At 38.3% G+C, this 19,342-nt stretch overlaps 2 protein-coding genes across 2 annotated transcripts in view; one reads left to right on the forward strand and one right to left on the reverse strand.

Moving 5' to 3' along the window:
* The first annotated feature begins 2,348 nt into the window (after positions 1-2,348).
* On the forward strand, positions 2,349-3,224 carry LOC111057036 (piggyBac transposable element-derived protein 4-like). The gene has a single exon (XM_022344458.2). It carries the CDS (start codon positions 2,349-2,351, stop codon positions 3,222-3,224), a length of 876 nt encoding a protein of 291 aa, XP_022200150.2.
* Positions 3,225-10,924: 7,700 nt separating this feature from the next.
* The window catches only part of LOC111057039, a 105,737-nt gene continuing 97,319 nt past the window's right edge, over positions 10,925-19,342 (reverse strand). The window contains exon 8 of the mRNA XM_039421650.1: positions 10,925-10,987. Within this exon, the coding sequence (XP_039277584.1) occupies positions 10,983-10,987 (5 nt within the window). The 3' untranslated portion in view covers positions 10,925-10,982. The remainder of the gene's footprint in view (positions 10,988-19,342) is intronic.

The raw sequence follows: 19,342 nt of genomic DNA on the forward strand, positions 1-19,342 counted from the left end.
TGTGTGTGTGTGTGTGCAGGGCTTTTCATTGAATTCTCAATTCACAGATGGTCGTAGTAGACCTCACGAAGTTTTCTCATCCACAAGTATCTGATGTCACCTGTTCTAGTTGATTCAGTTGAATCACAATTCACAGTTGAATCATGATTTACTCTTAAAAACTGTTATTTGTTTTCTTATAATAAATATAAATAAAAACTTTCAGCAAAAATATAAGAAACCAATCACTGGCAAGGAAAATCCTGTACGCAGGTGAGAGTTGCTAATACAAATTCAATATGAGTCATTAAGAACTCACATAAGATGAAAATATCGGGGAACGAGCTTCGCTCTGGAGTACAAAAGCATAAAAACTTTATTACGAAAGAAGAAATTATAATAACCTTCATACAGGATAGAAATGTTCTATCTAATCACAGTAAATTGAGGTTAATTCCCAGAGGAATGCAAAAATTTCCCTCACAAAGGCCCAGTTGCACAAAAGCCGGTTAAATTTTTATCCTGATTAACTTCACGTGAACCAAATCAGAGAAGACAATTTTAAAAAGATGAATCTACTAAAATTAATGACTGAAAATAGCCCGACTTTTTACAACCGGCACTCAAGTACCTGATTGAATGATTACAAATACAAAAGTTCAACAGCTGAGTCATAATTTTGACACAGTCCCACACACATTAACTCGCTCACTCACTTCCATCACCAACAGACGACGAAATAATTATTATCAGCTTTTTTTACAAGGATGAATAATAATTATTCTTTTAATGTCCTTCAGCGAGTTTTTCCAGGGATGAGACCTAGTGCAATCGAATATTTATATTATAAACCTACTATGTTCTGAATTTCGTGAGAATCGTTAGAGCCGTTTTCGAGATCCGGTGAAATACAAACATATAAACAGAAGTTGCTCGTTTAATAGTATAGGATAAGAAATTATATAATAATTATAATATTTAATAAAAGAAGATGACGAGTAAGTGGAATAAGGGTGGAAGAAAGAGAGAAAGGAGGAGAAGAGAAAGAATGAAAGATGGCAAACATATTGAAACAAAGATAAGAGCCACTGAAAAAGTATGTCCTCGATTTTACTGTTAATTATCCATTCAATAGTTCTTTTTTTAAGCAATGTGACAGAATTTCGATTAATATGCTCTGTAAGGTAATCTGGAATATTATTTATTAATTTATTAGGTAGGTAAAAGTATTGTCTCCGGCAAACATTAACCCTGCGGTACTCGCGCGGGCTACAGTTGTAGCCCAGCCATTCTGATTTTATTGTGCCTCTGCCACACGTTGGCAGTGGTGGGAGAGGGCCTCAGTACCTTCAAGGCGTGTCTTCCCCCACACAATCAGTGTGCTTTTGCACGGCGTTGAGAGCACTTGTTCGTGTTATTGTGATTCAAAGTTGCTTGGGCTACACCTGTAGCCCGCGCGAGCGTTGGTGCGATGAGTGATGCAAAGCGTGTTCGTTTGAATGATGAAGATATTTTGGCTGCTTTGAACACTATTGACAGTGATGATGATCTGGATGAAATTATAAATGACAGTGATGATGATGAGAGTGATTCCACCGAAGAAGAAACGCATTTGGATGATGAGGAAGTAGCCGTTACAGAACTTCAGAGTGATTCATCAGATGAACTTCAGAGTGATTCAACAGACGAAGATGTGCCACTAGCTAACTTCTATCTGTCTAAGGATAAAGAAAAAAATATAATGGAAAAAGACTCGCCCTACTCCTAACGTTCGTACAAGAGCTTGTAATATCGTGCTACGTTTACCTGGCCCTAAAGGTTCAGCTCGTGATGTCAAAACTGAGCGTGAATGTTTTGATCTTTTCTTTGATGACCAAATAATTCGACTTATTGTGAGCAGTACAAATATTTATATTTCTACTCTAAAAGACAACTTTTCACGGGATCGGGATGCACGAGAAACAGATGAAATTGAAATTCGAGCTTCTATTGGAATCTTGCTGCTTACAGGCTGTTTGGGTAATGCCAGAAAGAATACTCAAGGAATATGGGATAACTCTCGTGGCAGTGGGGTTGAGTCGGGCTATCTATCAATGAGTCGAAACCGTTTTCATTTTTTGCTTAGATGTCTCAGATTTGATGACATTCGTGACCGCAATCAAAGGAAAGAAATCGATCGTTTGGCTGCCATAAGAGAGTTTTTTGAACTGGTGACAAACAATTTTCAGAGACATTTCACGCCAAGTGAGTTTTGCACTTTAGATGAGCAACTAGTGAAGTTTCGGGGCAGATGTCCATTCAAGATGTATATCCCTAGTAAACCTGGGAAATATGGGGTTAAAGTATTTTCCTTAGTATGTGCAAAGACCATGTATACTGTACATTTGGAAGTCTACGCTGGGAAACAACCTGAAGGCCCTTTCAAACTATCCCCATCAGCAGATGATGTTACAACTAGAATGTGTGAGCCAATTACAGGGACTAACCGCAACGTTACTATGGATAACTGGTTTACCTCAATCGCTGTAGCAGAGAAGTTTTTAGCTGAGAAGAATTTGACTCTAGTTGGGACAATGAGATCGAATAGAGTGGGTATACCTAATGAGCTCAAACCAAACAGAAACCGTGAGGTGCACTCATCCCTGTTTGCACATCATAAAGAAAAGACTCTTGTGTCATACTGCCCCAAGAAAAACAAGGCAGTTATTTTGCTTAGTACAATGCATTCTGACCAGAGAATAGATCCAGAGAGTGGTGAGTCTCGTAAGCCAGAAATCGTTTCTTTTTACAATAAGACAAAAGTGGGTGTTGATTCAGTGGATCAGATGTGTTGTAAATATGATGTCTCAAGAAACACCAAACGCTGGCCAATGGTCCTATTCTATGACCTCGTGAACATATCTGCAATAAATGCTTCACGTATCTATATGTTCAACAATGCCCAAGATAAAATGACTAGGAGAAAATTCCTTGAAAGCCTTGCTTGGGAGCTTATTCATCCACAGATAAGGAAGCGTATTGAATCTCTGGCCCTTCCCACTGATATGAAGACTAGAGCACGGAAAATCCTGGGGATTGAAGAACCTCAACGTCAACCTGTTCCCAAAAATGACAAGGTCGGTCGATGCTTACTGTGCGGGCGGGCACGTGACAGATCTACCCGGAAGTGCTGCGACTTGTGTGGCCACAAGGTGTGTCAAGAACATTCCCAAATTGTATGCATTACTTGTCTCGGCCATCAGTAAACAATAGTAATGCACAAAACTTTTATATATTTTTTCTATGCTCACAAACACTTATAGTTCAAGTTTCATACTATCCCAAATTTGGTAGTATTTTTGTTTTTCCTAGTTATTTTTCATAAATATGCAATTTTTTGTGAATATACAACTTTCTATGTGTTCATCAATAAATATAGTCTATTATAAAAATGGTTTTCACTATTCATACCCTAAAATATTTTTTAGTTTTTTATAGACAAAGTAAGACATGTATATTTTTTCTTTGAGAATCACACTATTTTTTAAAGAATTTTTTTATACATAATAGAGAAGAGAACGAAATGAAAATATATGTTTCAACATGTGTTATGATGCCATGAACACAACAAAAATATATTGAGGTCAAAATATTGCATTGGATGAATTAAAAAAAAAAAAAAAATGTAATGGGCTACAGCTGTAGCCCGCGCGAGCATTTGTGTTCCACTAGCCCGCGCGAGTACCGCAGGGTTAAGATCCATTCTTATATTTTCAAACCTAATTCTGGAAGATGGGGAATTGAGGTTTGATTCACGGAATAGAAAAATAATATCTTCATCATTTCTAATGAAAATTAAGAGGTTTTTAATATATAATTGACAGACTGTCAACACTTTAACCTTTTTGATAGGAATATTTAGTTGGATAAAGACAAGATTTACCTAAAATAGTTTTAATAAATGTGAGCAGGTAATGAAAAGTGCGAGGTTGATGTCATAAGGCTGGCCACTAACGGTGAGACATGCATGATACACATATTGTCATAGATTGTTGTGTCATCACAGAAAAAGGCTTCCAGCAAAATTTGTTGAGGTTAGGTTTTTGCATCTCCAAATTTATGTTGTTTCTTTTTCTTTGCTGCACTATATTTGAGTTTAAGTTTTCATTACCTAAAAAAAACAGGTCAGGTGACCTTTGGTGACCGGTAGGGGTCACTAAGAGGACGAACCGAACACCACTTGATCTGGAAGACACTAGGCGACCATTTCTGACAAGTTTTGACCTGTTGCCATGCACTACAACGACGGTGATGACTGCCACTACTCTCCCACCACTCCTAGCGACTCCCCTCCCTCCAGGTAGTGCCAAAGCATAGCCTATCACCTCTTAGGGTACAACCACACTGAAAGCGGAGCGTGGCGTGGCGTGGTCAGAGCGTTCATGATACACACAGGAAGCGTCTGAGCGTCAAGCGTCTAGAAAATGGCATTGTCCAAGTTTGCACGGACATTACTTTGTGAAATCAATTACTTAAAGTATTGGATTTTAGCTAAGCTTGCTAGGACAGAGTGGGTTAATGGATTTAACTTGAATCGTAGACTATTTGTTGAATATCACCATCTGTTTAATGTTTCCTTTTGATTATATTTCGACAAGAGTGAAGCCTGATTTGGAAAAACAAGACACTAATTGGAGGAATCCAATATCTGCTGAAGAAAGAATAGTAATAACACTAAGGTAACCTTTCTTCATTAAAAATAACTAATTAACCTATAAATAAACTATGGAAAAAATAAGAGCCGAATTTCCCCAACAATATTTACTAGATGGTGAGAGAATTGATGAATTTTTGGAAATTTCATAGAAATATGCATTGGATGGGTTAGAAAAGCCTTCTTTTTGATTTCAAAGTGCAATAAATGAATTTTCTCTTTTGAATAATCAAATAATACACATTAGAGGGGAATTTGGGCAAACATTAAGGTGCGTACAGACTCTCGCTCTGCTCCGCAACCGAACGTCACTCCAGCAGAGCGATTGTTGATCGACCGGGGAGCAAGAGTAGTTCGACCGGGGAACGCGAGAAGATCTAACATCTTCCGTAACGTTCATGATGGGTGCGTGGGCGGTCCGACTGTGGTTGGATGGTGGTACGAAGGCGGTACGAGGGAGGAGCGTGCTCGGTACGGGTTGGAAGCACGAATATGTGTACGCAGCTTTAAATATACTAGTGTAGTAGATGGTGGGGAAATGTAGTACAATATTTGCATTATAATGTACTTGAAACTATATTATTACAAGTATATTAATACTTGCATTATTATGTACAAGAGTAGACCACTAGTATGTACATTAGTAGGGCACTCTCACTTCGATGCTCCAAAAAACAAACCACTTGTTCCAAAGTTTGACGCCACGTCACGCTCCGCTTTCAGTGTGGTTGTACCCTTAGAAAGGAGAGAATTTCAGTGTTGTGAGATGACAACCGTGGTGTATGTGGAGGACATCCAACAGCGCGAGGAGACCAGCCATCCACAACCACCCGCCGGCACACACCACACTGTCAGCAGCATCCCCCACTCCGCCCCACCACAGACGCCAGCCCAGGGCGACCCTGACAATTTAAATAGAGGAGTGGGGAGGTGTGAGCCGATACTTACTCAGAACCTCAACAAATGTTGTTTGAAGCCTTTAGCTGTGTATGGACGACATTTGTGTGCACACACATGTTCAACACACTTGTTCTGTTATTAGTGACCACCTTACTGGGAAACACAGTAAAATGAATTTGAATGAGCACTTGTAAAGTCACAAATTTTCAGCTAGTAGTTGTTTCTCATTTATGATGTGTTCTCACATGTTTTTTCAAAGTACTAGATCGAGCACATTTATAGTCACATAGCTCACAACTGAAAGGTCTTTCTCCTGTATGTGTTCTCATATGTTCCTTCAAAGTACCAGATCGAACACATTCATAGTCACAATACTTGCAGCTGAAAGGTGTTTCTCCTGTATGTGTTCTTATATGTCTTTTCAAATTACTTGATCGAGCACATTTATAGTAACAATACTTGCAGCTGAAAGGTGTTTCTCCTGTATGTGTTCTGAAATGTGATTTCAAAGCACTTAATTGAGCACATTTATAGTCACAATACTCGCAGCTGAAAGGTGTTTCTCCTGTATGTGTTATTATATGTTTTTTCAAATCACTTGATCGAGCACATTTATAGTCACAATACTCGCAGCTGAAAGGTCTTTCTCCTGTATGTGTTCTGATATGTTCCTTCAAATTACTTGATCGAGCACATTTATAGTCACATAACTCACAACTGAAAGGTGTTTCTCCTGTATGTGTTCTGATATGCCTCTTCAAATCATTTGATCGAGCACATTTATAGTCACAATACTCGCAGCTGAAAGGTTTTTCTCCTGTATGTGTTCTGATATGTTCCTTCAAAGTACTAGATTGAGTACATTTATAGTCACATAACTCACAACTGAAAGTCTTTTCCCTAGTGTGTTTCGTCATGTGTCTCTTCCAATGAGTGATCGATGGAGTTTTATAGCTGCAGTCAGCACAGCTGTAGAGCTTGATATTTTTGCCAGCCACTGATGACTCAGTGCACTCTTCCATGGGAGAGATTAAATGTGCATTCAGTCCACCCAATTCTGTTGCATTGGCAGTTTCAGATGTGCTGCAGTTTGAAGGCCACATCTCCGGTTCACTCTCCACTGAACATCCTTCTGCCTCTTGCTCAACTGCAAACACCAATAATGCAACTTTTAAATGATTGAAGCAGAATAAAGACAATAAAGTAATTACAATTTATAGAGTAAAACACTCACACAATTTTCCTTGCCTCACCTCAATCATACCTCATTAATAATTATCATAATCATTATTTACCAATTATTACAATAGTTTATACAAACCAAGAGTTTTGCAGCCGATTGTAGAAATAGTATATACATAAAACAAATTATAGTGTTAAATATTGGGTTGGATTATGAACAATCAGAGAAATAATAATAACAAATAAATTATGCCATGAGCTATTTTTTTATTGAATAATGATCCATGACTGCTAATCCAGACCATGGTTTTCTCTTAATTGAACATACCTACCGATTTTTATAGCGATTGGTTGGAAAACTTTGAAGATAAAAATTATTTTGTATAAAATACAAAATGGCAAATATCTCGTAAATGAAGCGTTTTAGGAAAAAAATTATTTCACATTTTCTCTTTGTTTTGACCCATAGAACCTATTCCGAAGTTTGGCACTTTACTTTTGGGAAACTCTGTATAGTGGTATATATACCACAATATATCCTCACATACAATCAAATTATTGAAGGAATGTGTATAAATGCAACATTCTTATACCTATAACTGTTGCTATGGCAACCACATCTGATAGCTATTACCCTACATGATAAATTATTGACCGAGCGAAGTGGGTCTAAGATTCAAGTCGAAGGTTTGGCATTTCTCTTAATGCTTAAATGTTTGATTGTTTATATGTTGCGCATTTACAACGAAACGCGGTGATAGATTTTGATGAAATTTGACAGGTATGTTCCTTTTTAAATTGCGCGTCTACGTATATACAAGGTTTTTGGAAATTTTGCATTTCAAGGATATATAAAAGGAAAAAGGAGCCTCCTTCATACGCCAATATTAGAGTAAAAATCAGACTATAAAATTATTCATTATAAATCAGCTGTCGAAAGATTATAAATTGCATGCCATGACGCATGCAATTCAATATCTCAATGTAACTTGCTAAAAAAGCTGTGTAGACTATTAATTGCATGCCTCATTGAATGCAATTTTTATGAACTATTGATTATGTGCAATAGCGCATGCAATTAATAACTAAATAACATAATATTGTCTCTCGAACTTTCTCTGCTTTGAACTCGGGCTGTCCTGTTGCCAGTATGTCTTGAAAGGAGATTAGATTTTGATGTTAGCATTTTTGATTCACCAACCCGAACAGCCATTAGCCGTTTTCACACCGATATCTCGCCGACACGACATACAGACAGGATTTACTCTGATAGACAGTATAAGAGGAGACTACGGTTTATATCTGCGCGAGGTCTACTGTTCACAGAACTACTCAATATTATTCGTTAAAAGTGGTAATTGAGTGGAATATTTCTAATTAATTTATCAATTTAAGCCATCTAAATTCAAAATTTATAGTTTTAGTGTTTATTTTGAACCAAAATTTTCTAAAAATCGTACACGTGAAATTCTAACCTTATCTTGGACTTTGTCACCTATAAATTTGGAAGAAAAATAGCACAAGGACTACCTTATTATTTTATCTTTCAATGTTATTACATTAGTATCATTTGCATTGTAAATAAATAAATACTAGTTCCTTCATTTCCTGTTATGTGTTATTATCATTGTGTACTTCCTGTGTACAGTAAATTGTTCCAGTTCCAATCGTAAATTGTTCCATCACGTGACTAGTGGAAAATGTTCCCATGGAACGCCATTTCAAAATCGTTGGTTCAAGCTTTTGGCGCGCACATATAAAGTTGATTTAAACTAAAATGTGTCGTTTACTAGCTGCGTGAATGAATAAAGGCTGTTTTACAAACTTACCGTCTAGAAAAATGTACATTTCTTTTATTCCATTACTCTCAAATTTTCTATGGAGAAAAATTAATTTAACGAATGGTTATCAAACATCATATTGTTGGTTATGTATTCTATGGCTATGCTATGGTAAACAAACAAACTATCAGCGCATGCTCAGAGCTCAGATAGTTGGAACTGTACCAGGTCGGACAATTAACCACGCTTCGACTGTGGGGCAGGAGTTTGGAACTGGAAGCGGTTTCTGGTACAGAATCTGTCAAAACTCTTCCCATGGAACGCGGAACTTTTTACCTGGTAAATTGTGAATCGGACAATTTACCACATTCCATGTACACAGAACGGGCCCATTGATGAATAAAATGAATGAAATAATAACACGAATCTCACCATATTCTTCCTCTTTGATGAATATTAGATTATAGCCAGGGATTAGATAATGTTGTTGGCTGAAATCATCATCAGTTGGAGAGCATGCAGTGCTGCACTCTGGCGCTGGTTCTTGGCTGCTATCATTCTCCTGCTTAACTCTCGCCATCTGCAATATTGACATCACAAACAATGAGGAGACAATCGATTATTGTTACACTTCATGTAAAAGACACAAATATGGTGAAGGAGCAGCAGCTACTGAATTTGACAGCTGTCTTGAGTTATATCACGATAATTCCAGTTCAATGTCAGTAATTGTACTAATTCTTAATAATCAAGGAATTTCAAGTTAAGGCCAGCCATTCACGTTAAGGTTTCCCAAACTGTAGATATTCGTCTGCACTCTGCAGTACACCTGGACAGGCAAGAGATACTGCTGTGCACTGGTGAGTGAGGGGTTGAAGTTGAAATAGCAGCCGTCATGTTATGCTCTCTAGATCTAGATAAACTGATAGCTAGTTTGGTGGGTGTAAACAGAAACAAACATGAATGCTAGTCAAAATATTAACAACTTACTGCATAACATAAAGTATGGACTTTCTTCTGTATTCATACACTTGTAGGTTCAACTAACACTTACGGGACTCAGGTCGAGAAGAGACTCGTCTCTACACATGCTCTCGACTACAGTCGAGTCTCTTCTCGACCTGATTCGCGTAAGTGTGAGTTGCCCCCTGTTGGTTGGGGAGCTTTGAGTCGAGCATCGTACTTAAGAATGTGTTGAAAACCAGAATACATCCACAATATCCCTGCTTGTCGTAGGAGGCGACCAAAAGGACCCCAAGGCAACTCCAGAAGTTGCCTTGCCATCAAACCCACGGGATCTGCCCCATCAGGGCAAAACGAAAAACCCAAGAGACCAGAGATGGGTGAAACTCCAGGCAGAAATGCGGGTCAAGAGGCTGAATCGTGGACTAATCAGTCTGAAGAAACTGCCAAGCATATCACATTGTATTGCGACAAGCAAGCAGGTGATGAATTGGATGTTAGTATAGGGAAAAACTCCAGGTTCTTGTAAAGGACACAGGTATTGATTTGCCTAACTAACATACTACTTGGGAACACAATAATCTTCGGTTGACGTGTGGGGTTCTATGAACCTTTGGATCCTTGAATCCGTCCCTTCAAAAACGATGAACAATAAGTGTGAGTTGAGCCTTAATGTTATTGACAATATTGCAATATAGGCATTGATTGTGTTCCTTGAATTTGAAGGAAATATAATTCTATCCTTCTATTCCAAACAAGCTGGTCTTCCTGTGGGACTCCCCACAATTGTAACCATGCGCTAATAATAACAACAACAAGCTGGTGACCTGTGCTTAAAACTTGACGTTCTGAGATCTTGAAGAACTGAAAAAGGCCTATAACCATACTAAGTAAATTATTTATTTATTCTAGTCAAGATGGAATACATGCCTGATTGGAAGTTGAACCATTGTGCGAGGATGACTCATCTTTGATGCTGCTAGTTGCTAATTCACATTCTCCAAATTCATCCTCCTGCATCTCGATCTTGATCTGTGAACATAAGAGATTCTTTTGTCACTTGAAAACTAGACGAATATCGAACTCAGCAAGTAATAGTGCTCACTATTAAAATATGGTTGTAGTAGTTGATGTTTGTTTATATCAATCAATAGATTCAATAATGTATCTTTTAAAGAATGGACCTTTTACTATTGTCCCCATTGATGTCTACTCTTCTTTTCTATAAAATCCATGAAAGGCGATCAAACAAATATTGCATAATTATAAAGAATATTCAAACAGAAATAATCTTTCAACTAAATTTCACTATATACTATCAACAGTAGAGAAGTTGAAAGAAAATTGGATTCAACTTTATCATATAGCTGTAGCCAGTAACTTTCAAGGTGGATTGTTCAACAATACATGCCTGCTGAGTAGCTGTATCACTACGTGCAGCTCCAATCCAACTGTCATCAAAAGCACTTTCCTGTTTCTCAACTTTAACCTGCAACAAAGAGACAAAAAATCAACTTGAATCCTTCACAGTAGAATCTTGTTGAAACACGTTTTCTGTTTTAAGGTTATCTATTTCAGATACCCTGGTAAAGTACCGTTCTTGACAATTAATCAGGCAACACTCTGACGGTGAGAATTTTCAAAGGTTGAAATCCCCATAGATCGAATAATGATGTTTTTAGCTGCTACATAACCGAGCTCTCAAGCAACAGACCCCATTTTACACATTGCACTGTAGATGAGTGGGAGATGCTGGTCTCCTATCGGGCGCCTCCCCAGGTGGCGGATCGGGGAATGCCCTCTAGATATAGGGGTTACCGAGGAAATGAAATACCCGGGGTGGACCAAAACCAGCAAACTGCTGCCTTGCAGGTTAGATTTCTTTATTTATGTATGTTACAATATTTACTGTTTTATACACTAATTTACATTAAATGACGGTAATGCTAATTATTCAACTATAGATAATTAAAATTAATAAAATTGAATGCAATTGGAATAACGATAATATAAAATTGTAATGTAACTTCATAAATCTGCGGTGTTTCAACAAATAATTGTCGAATCTTTAAGAAGGATATGAAATAATATCATTCCCATCAATACACGATCGGGTGGTCAGTGGACACAACGCAGACGGAGATCAGTAGATATTCAAAGGCTAAGGAAAGAAATTGACTGCTGCCTTGTAGTTTGGTATTGGCTTACCAAAGGCTAGGGGGGGACTAGCCTTTTCTACTCATATAATTATAATTAGCTTTAATTTGGAGGCCACTAATGTCTTTGTGTGTAGCGTGCTTATATGGAGACAACAGTAGGTTTCCCACTAGCTCAATTTGCTGTTGCAGGAACACAGAATTGGAAATTCCATCTATGCATTCAAGTATCGGACAATCTCACATTCCTAAAAAGCTAGTGGCAGCTAGCCACTATTTTGTGCTCAAAATAACATACTAAATCGATCCCAACGAAAAATTTCATGAAATGTATTTTGGCACTGGACGTACACTTAAGCTGGGTTTACACCAAAGTAAATAAAATGTTAATAACTGAATATGTTAATATGTTAGGCCTACTATGTAACATAATTTATGTAATTAATTAATATGTAGTTAATATGTTAGTTAATAAATTAATAATGATAATAACGGAACTTGACAAATACATATGTTCATCATATGTATGATAGGCTAAGTTATGTCAATCCAATAGAATCTATGTAACCCGCTTTACACCTCAATCTTTTACTAGCACATAGATGCATTTAATGTGATCACACCCTTAAATAGACAAGATACCAATAAAAATATGAATTCTGATAAAAAACTTTATTCCCAAAAAATTATATGGAATAAGAAACAATAAACATTGTGTGAATTAATAAGCGTTAAGCAATGCTGATTTTAAGGTTATGTTGAGGAATCTTTTACTGGCACATAAAATAATGCATTTAATTTGATCACACCCTTGTATTATAGACAAGATAACAATAAGAATATAAATTCTGAAAAAACCTTACTGCCAATAATTATATGGAATGAAAAACAATAAATTGTATAAATTTTTTAATTAATAAGCTATACTGTTTTTTAAGGTTATTTTATAGAAAAACTATTTCAAAAACTCACCTCTTTATCCATTTTTCTAAAAAAAAGACAAAATAATATACCATAAAGGAACAATAAAATTTGAATATTCGTTTTCTAAGTTTAATTTATTAGAATAATTTAACGTATATTATTATTATACAGTTTTACAGATTAATCCTTTTGTTAGGCTATTTTCCCTTTGTTACCTTGACCAAATAAACCTTTGACTACCAGCTTGACCAACCCAACGGCTTAGCTATTTTCATGATCTTTTCAGATTATGAAAATAGATTATTCAATTTCAATTCTATTATTCCTGATAAGATCTATTTTATAATATTTTCATAATATTTACAGTTGGAATGTCTAACTTTCACGTATTTTTATTGCAACCACATATCCTACCCAATATTGAGTAAATGCAAATGGTACTAAAAGTAATAACAATAAAGCAATGATTCACTCACTTAAATACATGAATTAACTCTTGTTTCGTTATGATTTTCAAGAATTAACACCAGACCTGATGTTAAAAACCTTAGTTATTTAGAAGGTTTCTTACCATGAGATGCACTGCACACACTAACCGCCAATTATGAACTTCACTTCAAATAAGATTGTTTTGGTATTTCACATTAAAAATTAATTATATATTTCACATGCAAATAATGCTTTAGTTTTGATTGTTGAATACGCTCTATTCTTGACATGCGATGACAACACAAAAGTAGATTGTGATCAACCTGCATTTGATCCAAATATAAATGCAACTCAGGACAAATCAAGAAATGAATTTGATGCTTTATTGACAAATACAGCTTTATTGGCTGAGCAAAAAAATTCTGAGGTTTTTTCTAGTAGAATGGACTTATGTGACCAAATAGCTGAGAGTGAAATTTTTGAAGATTCAAATTGGAAGCAAGTGACTAAAATAAAAAAGAAAACCGGGAAAAATAATTCATTAAGCACCCCAGTAGAAAGAAATGAAAGACACAAATTAAATTATGCCCAGGCTGCAAAATCAAACAAAATCAAGACAAATACACATTCAAATAAAAAAGTTATAGTAGGATCAAAGGACCTTAATGAAAATACAGGGCCCACAGCTATGCTTGTAGGAGAAAAAAAGGCATGGTTCTATTTAGGGAAGATTAAAAAAGGAACAACAGAGGAAAATGTCAGAAATTTCATGTCCTCATCTTTTCCAGGTCTGAATTTCATTGTTGAAGGCTTGGAGAGTAAAAGTGATATTTACTGTAGTTTCAAGGTGGGAGTTGAATTTGAAAAAATGGAAGAAATCATGGATAGTTCAAAATGGCCAAGATTTGTCACCCTGAGGCGTTTTTTATTCAAACGCTTCCAGGGGGGAGCCCTAAAGTAGATCCCAAAAATCAGGGGGAAGTTCGGGGTAAACTGGACATGGAGCAAAAATATATTTCTGAATGTTCAGTGCCTCAGAACAAAAATGGATGTCCTTGAATTTTTCATAGAGGACATTGAACCTAGCATCCTGTGTGTGTCTGAGCACTGGCTGAGAAAAGAGGAAGCTGAGTACTATAGCAATGTGGGGGAACTTGATTTGGCATGCATCTACTCAAGGTGCTTTCATAGAAATGGTGGTGCAGCAATTTTCTTAAAGAAATCCGTCAAGTTTGAGCAGATAGATGTTCAAGATTACTGTGAGGAACTCACAATGGAGCTTGTAGCAGTTAGACTGTCAGAAAATTCCATCATTGTGGTCTCCATTATCGGTCTCCAGATGGCGATTTTGAGCAGTTCATAGGCGTCTGGATGATCTGCTGAATGTTTTGACAAGGCAGCATGGTTCAAGAGTGATGATTGGGGGAGATTTTAACATTCATCTGGAGGTTCCATCTAGAGAGAGAAATGATTTCTCTAACCTGCTACGAGGACATGGACTTTTTGTTGCTAATCACCTTCCAACAAGAGAAACTGCATGCTTGGACACAGTAGCCACAGACTTGAATCATGGGAGTATAGAGTTGAAGTCATTGACCCCATGGTATCCGATCACTGTGCAGTTGTTTTGACTATGAAACAAGATACTGGAGATGAGCCCCCACAAACCTGGCACTCAAATTACAGTTTCAGCAGCAGAAGTGTTAGAGATGAACTTATACCTTGTTTCTGCAGCAGGTTGAGCGAGATAAATTGGAATGAGGCTATCAGACTGGTCAAGCCTGAATGTGCATTTGATATGCTTATTGCTGGGTACATGAACATTTTTGACTTGGTTTTTCCAAAGGTGATAAGAAGGGTGCCAAGGTGTACAAGCAGGGCTCCATCACACTCAAAGGATAGATCTTGGTTCACTGAAGATCTTGCCAGACAGAAGAACTTGGTGATACTCCTACATCACTTGTACAAATCAGCAGTGTTCCCAGAGGAGAAAATGGAAAAGCATAGGCTCTATGTGGGACAAAACAAAATCTTCAGAGAAATGGTTAGGAAGGCAAAGAAAGTATACACTGCTAATACCATTGAATCGGCTCCAAATAGCTGTAAAGCAGCGTGGGAGGTCATAAACAAACATCGCCCCAAAAAGCCCAAAGTTAAATCAAACATCAGTCCAGACAATTTCAATGATTACTTTGTGAATGCTATTGAGGATGTTTTGGAGAATCTAGATGAAGCTGACATGGACCCTGTGGAGAATGTTACAAATACAGTTCATAAGATGGATGTATGGAGAAGTATCAATGCGGATAGAGTCAGAAACATTGTCAGTGGCTTGAAAAACTGCAAAACACAGGATATATTTGGCCTATTCACTTCTGTCTTGAAAGAGACCATTGAACATGTAGCAGAACCAATGGCTACAGCAGTTAACCACTGTTTGAGGTTGGGAGTATTCCCAGACACACTGAAGCTGGCAAGAACACTACCATTCACAAGAAGGGAATACAGAGATTCCATCCAATTTCAGGCCTATTTCAATAGTGCCAATAATGTCAAAAGTGATTGAAACCGAGATGAAGCTGCAACTTACCAACTTTTTTGTGAGGAACAACCTTCTGTCCCAGTCTCAGCATGGCTTCAGAAATGGTCGCTCAACAGCAAGCGCTCTACTGTCATTATCTAAAAAGATACACGATGCTTTTGAGAGTGGTGATTCACTTGCGCTTACTTTATGCGACCTGAGCAAGCTTTCGATTGTGTGCCTCATGGCATACTGATTAGGAAGCTCAAAAGTATGGTGTTCAGGGTACAGTTCTAAGCACAATCAAGTGCTACTTGGAAAACAGAAGACAAGTGGTCTCACTGGAAGGAGCCTCATCAAGTATTAGAAATATGAAGCATGGTGTGCCACAAGGCTCTGTATTGGGCCCCCTGCTCTTCATACTCCTCATGAATGACTTCCCAGACAGCCAGGGGTCCATCCTCTTTGCGGATGACACCACACTGATAGCTAGAGGACGAACAACAGAGGAGGCAGCAGAAAGGTCAGTGGAACAACTAAATGCAGCAAAGTCCTGGTTTACTGCAAACAGGATGAAGTTAAATGAGGAGAAAACTAACCTTCTGGTATGTTCCCTCAAGAGGACTGCAGTGGAGTCTGATCCTGTGAAGCTGCTGGGTTTTTGGGTTGACAACAAGTTGAGGTGGAGTCAACATGTGGCTGAGGTCTGCAAAAGACTTTCCAGGGTTATATTCCTTATAAGAAAACTGAGACACATTGTCTCCAGGGATTACCTGGTCTCAGCTTATCACTCCCTTTTTCATAGTCACATCTTGTATGGAATCCTCCTGTGGGGACACGCGCCTTATTGCCATGATGTGCTGCTCCTGCAGAAGAAAGCAATCAGGGCCATTACTTTTGCGGACTACAGGGAGCATTGCAGGCCACTCTTCAAGGAACTGAAGATACTCACCATCCACAGCCAATACATCCTGTCCTCCTTGATGTATGTCAGAGACAACCTGCAGCAGCTGTCAACAAGAAATCAGATACACAGCTACAATACACGCCATGCAACTGACCTGGATGTTCCCCGATGTCGGTTGGCTGCTACTCAGAGAGGCTTCCCATCAGCTGCCTTGGGCTTCTACAATGGACTCCCAACTGAAGTAAAAAGTGCATCACGTGCAAGATTCAGCGCTCTCGTCAGGCAAAAGTTGATTGATAGAGCAAAATTACTCGTTGGCAGAATTAGCTAATGAGCCTTTATTTTAATGACACAGTCTGTCTGGTAAACCCAGTCAAGGACGACGACAACAAGTATCAAGTAAGTAAGTATCACTTGTCTTATTGAACTTTTTTTTGATACTTATTCCTTATATATAAAATAAAATACCATTATCTATATTGTGTTGACATTTCTGAAAATATCCTTGAAAACAAGAAAATGTAAGAACAAGATTTAATCTTTTTTAATTTCTATAATAATTAACGTTTTTGACGATATAGTCATCAGAATCATGTTTCTATCTACAAAATATCAGCATAATATTAAAAATCTTACCTGAAGTGAACTAAACTAACATAACATGGATTTGGTGTTATATTACCTAGGCCTATATTGGCAATGGTCATTCACACGCCTTTTTTACTTTCCTTGCCCTATTACCATAGGTAAAGAAAGTATTAATACCTTAATACCTTCAGCTTCATCCATTACCCACAATTGTGGGATCGATGGCGTCAAAAAATCAAAACACGTACAAACACATGAAAAAAAAACTGTAACAGTTCAGATGGCAGTGATCCAGTGCTCACGCTCTCAATAAAAATTCAAATTGTCACCCATAAATTCGTTTACACTGTAGTATGCCTTTGCACACAGTAGCTTCCGGATGGTTCTCCTGAAGGCGGCCTCATCCAATTGCTTCACACTATTAGGCAGCTTGTTGTAGAATTTCAGGGCTGAAATCCTGTAACTGGCCTGTGATCGGTGGAGGCGTCTCCTGGGGATATCCAACAGCTCACTGCGCCTGGTGTTGTGGCGGTGGATGTCACTACGGGCAGCTAGAGTATGCTGTATCTTCTTGACATACACCAAGCACAGGAGGATGTAATGGCTGAAGACAGTCAGTACACCAAGGCGAGCAAAGATGGGCTTGCAGTGGGCAAGATGATCGCTGCCTGTTATAATTCTTATAGCCCTCTTTTGCAGTCTCAGCACATCAGCAGCCCCCGCTGAATGACCCCACAGAAGCAAGCCATAGGTAATGTGGCAATGGAAGAGTGCATGATACATCATTATCAGGTACTTCTCAGTCACCAGGCCCCTCATCTTGAGCAGCAGAAAGCAAATGCGGGAGAGTCGACTGGTTACTTGCTGTATATGACTGTTCCAGCTGAGTTTGCTGTCCAAGACAAAACCCAGCAGCTTCACTGGATTCTGAGGGTCACGCGGCTCACGTGACAAGCTGCAGATGATCCTTTGGGTCTTGTCCTCATTCAGCTGGAATCGATTAGCCAGGAACCATGAAGTGGCAGACTGAAGATGCTCCGCAGATGCCTCCAAAACCCGCTCAAGCTCAGCACCCGATGACAGTAGAGATGCATCATCCGCGAACATCAGAGAGGAACCGTGGTCGTCGAGGTCATTTATCATGACAAGGAACAGTGTAGGCCCCAGCACCGATCCCTGAGGAACACCAAAAGTTACCGGAAGTGTCCGGGAGTCAGCACCACTGAGGGAGACAAGCTGAGTCCTTCCAGAAAGGTAAGAGCCCAAGATGGAAAGGGCAGAGTCTCTAAGACCATAAAAGCTCAGCTTTCTAAGAAGAATGCCATGGTCCACGCAGTTAAAGGCTCGGCTCAGATCACAAAGAGCAAGAGCAAGAGACTCACCATCCTCGAAGGCAGCATCAATCCGCTCAGCCACATGGTCGACTGCACCCACTGTTGATCTCGGAAACCAAACTGCATGTTGGAGAACAGGCCATTCTCCTCGAAAAAAGGAGAATTCGGATATTGCTTTCCGAAGAAAATTAAGGTACCCCAATTTCTATACGTTTCAAGGTCCTCTGAGTCCGAAAAAGTGGTTTTTGGGTACCGGTATTGGTCTGTATGTGTGTGTGTATGAGTGTATGTGCGTCTGTGTACACGATATCACTGTGACGATATCTCATCTCCCAGTTGACGGAATGACTTGAAATATTGGAACGTATAGTCCTTACACTATAATGATCCGACACGAACAATTTCGATCAAATGCAATCCAATATGGCGGCTAAAATGGCGAAAATGTTGTCAAAAACAGGGTTTTTCGCGATTTTCTCGAAAACGGCTCCAACGATTTTGATCAAATTCATACCTGAAATAGTCATTGATAAGCTCTATCAACTGCAACAAGTCCTATGTCTGTAAACATTTCAGGAGCGCCGCCCCATCTATGCAAAGTTTGATTTGAGATTAGCAGCCTTCATATACAATTTAAACAAGAAATTTCAAGTGGAAAAAATTGAGCATGAAAATCTCTGCAATCGATGTTGTCCAGTGACATGTTCACCTAAAATTTAAAATAAGCTTGAAATTCAAGAAAATGTGATCATTAAATTGCAAACGGTTGGCAACTGTTGGTTCTATTAAATTATTCACTACTAAGAGATAGCAGACCTCGTGTGTCTCTAGCGTTATTGTCCTATTGATTGATTGATTAATCAATCAATCAATCAATCAATCAATCAATCCTATCACCAGCTGCCTCATATATTTGAATAGTAGATTTGAGATGCGCTAGAACACTAGCGTCAGGTAATAAATTTTCATAACGGCAAGGAAAGTT

Source organism: Nilaparvata lugens, chromosome 2 (assembly GCF_014356525.2).
Source record: "Nilaparvata lugens isolate BPH chromosome 2, ASM1435652v1, whole genome shotgun sequence".
In the NCBI taxonomy this organism is placed as follows: Eukaryota; Metazoa; Arthropoda; class Insecta; order Hemiptera; family Delphacidae; genus Nilaparvata; species Nilaparvata lugens.